The sequence below is a fragment of the Brachycentrus maculatus genome, unplaced genomic scaffold, assembly GCF_059751285.1.
Source record: "Brachycentrus maculatus isolate JH-2025_06_01 unplaced genomic scaffold, ASM5975128v1 h1tg000306l, whole genome shotgun sequence".
Taxonomy (NCBI): Eukaryota; Metazoa; Arthropoda; class Insecta; order Trichoptera; family Brachycentridae; genus Brachycentrus; species Brachycentrus maculatus.
Genome location: NW_028281056.1, coordinates 1,105,958 through 1,112,817, shown reverse-complemented (window position 1 = coordinate 1,112,817; position 6,860 = coordinate 1,105,958). Strand labels below are relative to the sequence as shown.

At 33.4% G+C, this 6,860-nt stretch overlaps 1 protein-coding gene across 1 annotated transcript; it reads left to right on the top strand.

Annotated features, from left to right (window-relative positions):
- Positions 1–547: 547 nt before the first annotated feature.
- LOC148304718 (uncharacterized) lies at positions 548–4,195 on the top strand. The gene is made up of 2 exons (XM_088267861.1): positions 548–759; positions 2,521–4,195. The coding sequence occupies exons 1-2, from the start codon at positions 742–744 to the stop codon at positions 3,265–3,267; spliced, it is 765 nt and encodes a 254-aa protein (XP_088123987.1). The 5' UTR covers positions 548–741; the 3' UTR covers positions 3,268–4,195.
- The last annotated feature ends 2,665 nt before the right edge of the window (positions 4,196–6,860 follow it).

The following is a 6,860-nucleotide window of genomic DNA, read 5'->3' as shown; positions in this document are numbered from 1 at the left end:
AGTGTCTACCTGAACGGTCATTTGATCACACTACTGCTTCATCCTCCCCGTCCTTCTGGGTTAGGGGTCTTCCGTTTGAGTATTTTCCAACCCATGAAATCTGTCTTCTGGCAATGCCACGGCTTCTTTTTTTGAAACCCCAGAGAAACAGCTGATAAAGTACCTACTTACAATACTTTAAGACCTTACCTAGGTTCATTCCAGTCTAATCGCGTACTTTCCAAGCCATGATATTTGTTTTCTGCCGATGCCACGGCTTCTTTCATTGAATACCCTGAAAAACAACTGATGAAGTACCTACTTACAATACTTTGAGACCTAACCTAGGTTCATTCCAGTCGAATCACGTACCTACTTAGCCCCTGAAAAACAGCTGATGAAGTACCTACTTATTTGAAAACCTTCCCTAGGTTCTTGATTTAACCTTTGCCATGAACTCGACAATATTAGCGTAGGTACTTACCTAAAATATTTCAATTATTACGAAGATACATTTACTAACGCGTTTATCGCCGGGCAGAGGGGGGCGGGGATGGAAGGTCGATCAATTTGTTGCGACACATTAGCGAACCGAAATGACAGTTCGATTCCAATATTCTGTATTAGTCGAATGCATATTTAATGACACTAACGATGTGGTTAGGGCTCGCGGCTGCCAGCGCATCTCCATCGGCCGTATAAAGGCGACCGAAGAATACTTGCTCAGCAGTGCCCAGAATCTAACTGTAGCCATCAGCCATCATGATTGCACCACTAGCGGTAAGTGTACTCGTGTAAAGATTCTCTATTTCAAAAAAAGTTATGTTATATGTAGTTTTTTCTTCACTCTTTGAGTTCATTTCACGTATTAATATATTAAAAAAGTGCAATGATATAATGCTATGTATATGTAGTGCAATGATAACTTTATTTTTGTTACGATGTTAGTATTTTTTAAATCATTTTCCCGCGCTTCGATATATGACGTTATTTAAAAAAAGTTGTGTAATATGCAGTTTTTTTGACCTTTTGAGTTCACTTCACGTATTAATATATTACAAAAAGTGCAATGATATATGTAATGTATATGTAGTGCAATGATAACTTTATTTTTGTTACGATGTTAGTATTTTTTTAAATCATTTTCCCGCGCTTCGATATATGACGTTATTTCAAAAAAAGTTATGTAATATGCAGTTTTTTCACACTTTGAGTTCACTTCACGTATTAATATATTAAAAAAAGTGCAATGATATATGTAATGTATATGTAGTGCAATGATAACATTATTTTTGTTACGATGCTAGTATTTTTTAAAATCATTTTCGCGCGCTACGAATGTATGACGTTATAGTCATATACCTACGCATTTTTCTAAGTGTCTTTTTTTTAAACGTATTTCGTGCAGAATGAATATATTATGGTCGTATACGCTTTTTTCATTCGGATAGAAATAAAACTACAATAATTGAAATAATAAGATTCGTAGATAAAATTTATATATACATATATATTTTAACAGTAAGTGGATTTTTTGTGTTATTAGTCACTATTTTCAATTAAAAATGATTTAAAACTTATACGACGTTTGGTCACTTTTAGTATTATGCGATAAAGCTTGCCCCATTAAACATAATGTCATTAAACAACGGATTCATAACTATAGTTAATCGAAAAAAAAACTATAGTTAATCGAATGACGGGGGTGAGTAGAAATAAAATAAATCGTGCCATTCGGCCATGACGTCCATGACTGCTTAACTCGTGTAAGATAAGTAACTAAAAAATATCACTTATAAAACAAGTACAGTAAACCCCCTTATAACGTTGAGATAGGTACCGCGTTTATTAATGGAAACGTTGTAGGGAGTTGTTTTTTAATTGTATTTTAATTTTAAATTACTCATTTCAGTCTTTTCCGCTGGTTAAAACGTAAAAATACAATTTTAAAAAATAACCACTTATAATATTCCCTCGTGATAATGTAGTACCTATCTCAAAGTCATAGGGGGTTTTACTGTATTGTAAAACGTGCCCTCGGCGCGGGAAATTCCAGTGTGGACATATTGTTGAAAATTTAACGTTGTAAATGTGTGACATTTATGATAACAATAAATATATACTTAAGTGTGCTTTTATTGCATGGGTGGAGTGTACATTATCATAAAAAAGCCACTTTTGTTCAGTCATAAGTAAAAACCTAAAATTTAAAAAAGCAACGCGGTGCATTTTGTAAATCAATACTGTCACAATTAAGGGCTAATTACCAATAAAAATTACTATGTTAATTTTCGGTACTACTTATTACGGTATTTTTGTTAATACTTGAAAGTGGTCAGGTTAGGAGTCGTAACGATCGGCGGGTATGTATGAGGAGATGCATGAACGTGGAAGTGGCGAAGAATGTTTGCAAGGACAGAGTGGTGTGGCGCTCTATTCTCTCTGCCTACCCCTGCGGGGAAGCGGCGTGATGGTTAGTTAGTTAGTTATGTTAATTTTCGATATTTCATTTTTTTTTTCTTCAATAACTGATATTTTCAGGTGCTAGTATATACTTGCTTGTCATCGGCGACAGCAGCGCCGGCGCCAGGAACTCCCTTCTTGGAGTATGGCCCACCCAACTTCCAAGGTCAACTGCAACGCGAGATTCTTCAATCTGGAGTACCCGAGGTTCCGGTAGATGTCTTCCCAGAGCAGGAGAGACCCGACTTTCCCGAGCAGGAGAGTCCCATCTTCCCGCAGCAAGAGACACCCAGTGTTCCAGAACAGGAGAAGTTTGGTTCCCCTGGGCGAGAAGTACCCGTCTTCCCAGACCAGGAGAGGCAAAAAGTCCTGGAGCAGGAAAGACCCAATGAAGAGAGGCCTAGCTTCCCAGAGGAGAGGCCTAGCTTCCCAGAAGAGGTGAGACCTAACTTAGAAGAGGAGAGACCCAACATTCCAGAAGAGGAGAGACCCAATTTCCCGGAGCAGGAGAGGCCAGACTTCCCAGAGCAAGAGAGTCCTAAGATCCCAGAGCAAAAGAGTCCTGTAGCTAGTTTACAATTCCCTATTGCTGAGGTGCAAGTCATACGTGATATTTCAGGACAGTACAGCTTGGGGGTGCATTCAGAGGGTCCAGGGGGGCAAGATATCAGGGAGAGGGGTCGTCTGATCACAACGAATGATGGATGGGAATATGTGATAGCTAAAACAGGATCCTATTCTTATACGTCTCCCGAAGGAGTGAAGGTCTCAGTCGAATGGGAAGCCGATCACAACGGATTTAGAATTATTAAATCCAGTGTTTAGTAAATGTTTTAAAATAATGTATAAACTTCAATTTAAGGGGGTGCTCGCGTTCAGTACTTAACCACAGTGTTTAAACGCACAATATTTTTTTTTAGAATATATATTGGACTTAGACTTAAAAAAAAACTATATATGTTGAAAAACTATTTTTAATATTTTTTTAACTCCTAACCTTTCAATAACACTTTTGTTTTCAAAACGACATATTTATTTCGAAGAAAATCCTATTTTTTCACTACTAAAGTGGTATTTCAAGCAAAAAATTCAATTATGCCAAATGTTACTTAGGTTTAAAGAAAATTAAGTTGCAATTTCTCGTATATTGGGCTTTTATGGTGTTATTTTGTAACATCCTACATTTAATAATCTGCAACCTACAAGCAAATTATTTAGAGTATTTTATAAAATGTTGTATAATAACATACCTTGTTGATCTTTAATTTAAGTGTGGTCATTTAAGATTTTAAATCATCAGTTTTAACAGAAAGTCTGTCCTGATATTCATATAAAGTATTTGGTATATCAAGCATCAATAGATACTAAATGAAATAATAATTCTGAAATAAAAAAACTCATTTTGTAGACCCCATTTCACTTGTAGGGTGTCAATCTGGTTCGTCACTTTAATAAAACCCTTGTTGTTATATTAGAGTCTGCACTATTTTACATAGCACAGTATAAGTTGTTATTGTTATATTCCATCAATGTGGCACATATCATGAAACTAGAAGACTGTATAAAAAGTTATAAAAATTCTTATTGAGTTTAACAAATTTTATTTAATGTAATGGTAAGATTAAATTAGAGAAAAACTTGATAGAACACTTCCACGTTATTAATTGTACTCATGTGCTTGTACATAATTTACATTTAAATAAATTCTGTTGTCTATCACCAAGTACTTGTTTTATTGTATAAATAAATAATTGAGAAATTAATGTGTTGAATGGGTATTAATTTTTTTTTTAAATAGGCAAATACAATATCGAACAGATTAATTGAAATATTTGATATTTTCATCACTTTCTAAAAATATGTTTTGGGGGTATTCCTCGTATTATGGACCAGGGCTGCTTCTTTCAGTGACCGAGATGATGAATAGCGAGAAGTATCACCCAATTTTACTGGAAAAGATATGATAGATTCTACATTTGAATGACGCAAAAATATCATACATCGAATTAAAATAATATTTTTTAAGGAATTATGTATATAAGTAGGGTTTGCCTGTTTCACTATCTTTTCATTTATCTGTGCTTATGATATTTATACCTCTTACTTTTATTGCAGTTATATATTATGAATATATCTGCACGCATGTTTTTATTTTATTATTTGTGTATATTTATGAGGGCCTGTACATGTGTTTAAATGTGAAAAATATAGCTGTCGCGAATTGCATTTTGTATAAAAATCATGTGGAATATTAAATGCATGTATATGTACAAAAAAATATATTAAAAATAATACAAACATGTGGGTTCATTTAACATTACACATTAATCAAAATTAAATACATTGTCCAACGAATCATCAGGAATATTGGAGAAAGAGTCAAACACATTTAGGACTTTATGAGTCAATACCATATTTGGACTTGACGTTATTTGGTCCGGGTCTAAATATTTAGTCCACTTTGAAGAAGTTGGGTTAACGAGTTTAATCTTTGAAGAATTACTAGAAAACGTAGGATGTTTAGCGGAGTTTGAATGATTATTGAGAGGACTATTTAAATTTGCTTCCATTTGTTTCCCGGCGGAATGTTTTAAGTAATTACTTTGCATAGTGGGGTTCTTCTCTAATAAAGGTGATTCAAAGACATCTGGTTTATGAAAATAACCTAGACTTTCTTCACGTGATGAGTCATATTCATTATGAATCCTTTTTGCTACGGAAAAATCGTTTTCTCTATGTTCAGGATCTGATTTTCTTTTTACGGAAGAATACTTTGAGTAGCTCTTTACATCTTTCTGAAAATTACTTTTAAATTTGCTGGATTTCACAGCCCTTTTCTTCGGTAACTCTGAAACATACTCAATATCATCACTAGGTAACATTTTCTCATCAGTGTCAGCTTTATCAACTGACGTTTTTTGCAAATATTTGTTCCATTTACTAGAAGTACTTTGTACAACAGGTATATTTATAATTGAAGATTCGAGCGGTTGTGTGTCATTATGTAAGGCCTCGCTTTCTTTCTGCATTCGGAGAGTGTTAAGTTTTTGCACATGAAGTCTACATTCTTTGCCGGTTCCTTCGCCGTAATTTTTTTTTAAGGACTGATGCTCACCGCACATCTTACAATCCCATTTATTTGACTTTTTTACTATATGAGACTGAAAATAAATAAGAATAATATATTAAACATATTTCGTGATAGGTACGATGCCGTTTTATCACTGAAAGGGTGTTTGTCCACTACACGGGATTTCACCGTCCCTCAGTCCGGTTTTGAAAAATGAAAACGACTAGGACAGTTTAGCGTGATCGAATTTACGCGCAATGTGTTGATGTGAAAGATAGACAAAAGCACAAGCCAATCCGACAAAATTACATGGAATTCCGGGTAGTGGACAAGCGCCCAAATACCGTAATGATTATGCGCAAAAAACAAAAATAAATTATGAAAGAGATATAAAATATTTTATTCTTAAAGTATTTTGGCAAACCGAAAATACTATTATAATACGTTTCGAAAAACGTCCTAAAGATCTTTTTCCAAAAATTTAAAGTTTGTTTTTAATACCTGAAAAGTTTCACATTTGAAGCACCTTAATACATGAAATTCTTGCGGCATATTAAAAAAAATCGGGTGAATATTTTAAAACTAAGAGCATTCACACAATTGAATAATAAAAAAATCTAAAAATATAAATATACAAATGTGTATTTATAATCACATCAAACGGCGCTAATGTTTTGACGTTTTAAAATAGACCAAAGACAATTTGTTCTGGACACCAAGTTCATTCACACAGATCGCTTGTGAAACGATCACGGCAATCGTAGGTTTTCACGTTTTCACTTTTCACATATCGCTCACTCCTTTCGAGAACGTTATAAATAAAAAATACTTGATTTTTCAGAAAAATATTATACAATGTATTAAAAATAAATAACTAGCCACTTATTGAATTTTTAACTGTGCAACAGATGTTTTTAGGTAAAACGTGAATGTTTTTTCTCCATTTGAAAAATATTTAGTATGTTAGAAAAAATTAAATCAAAACCATTTCTTTCAAATACAAAGACAACACTTTCTACCCTGTAGTGGGTAAATATTAAGTTGAAAATATGCCTCTTTTGCTTGGATATAGTACATTTTCTGGGCATTCTGAAAACATGCACAACTGAAAATTGCCAATTTTTGATTTATGACGTTCTTGAAAGGAGTGAACGATATGTTTTTTGTTTTGTTTTATTAAAAAAAAGCAAAAGTAAGGTTTTTATTAATTTTTTAAGCGTAGTTATATCGTAATAATCTTTCAATACATCACAAAAAATATTTAAATTCCTCAGGAAGAGTATAAATTTCACTTGTAATTTTCATAAATATAAAGAAAAAAATAATGATTTTAAATATTGCTTGGTAG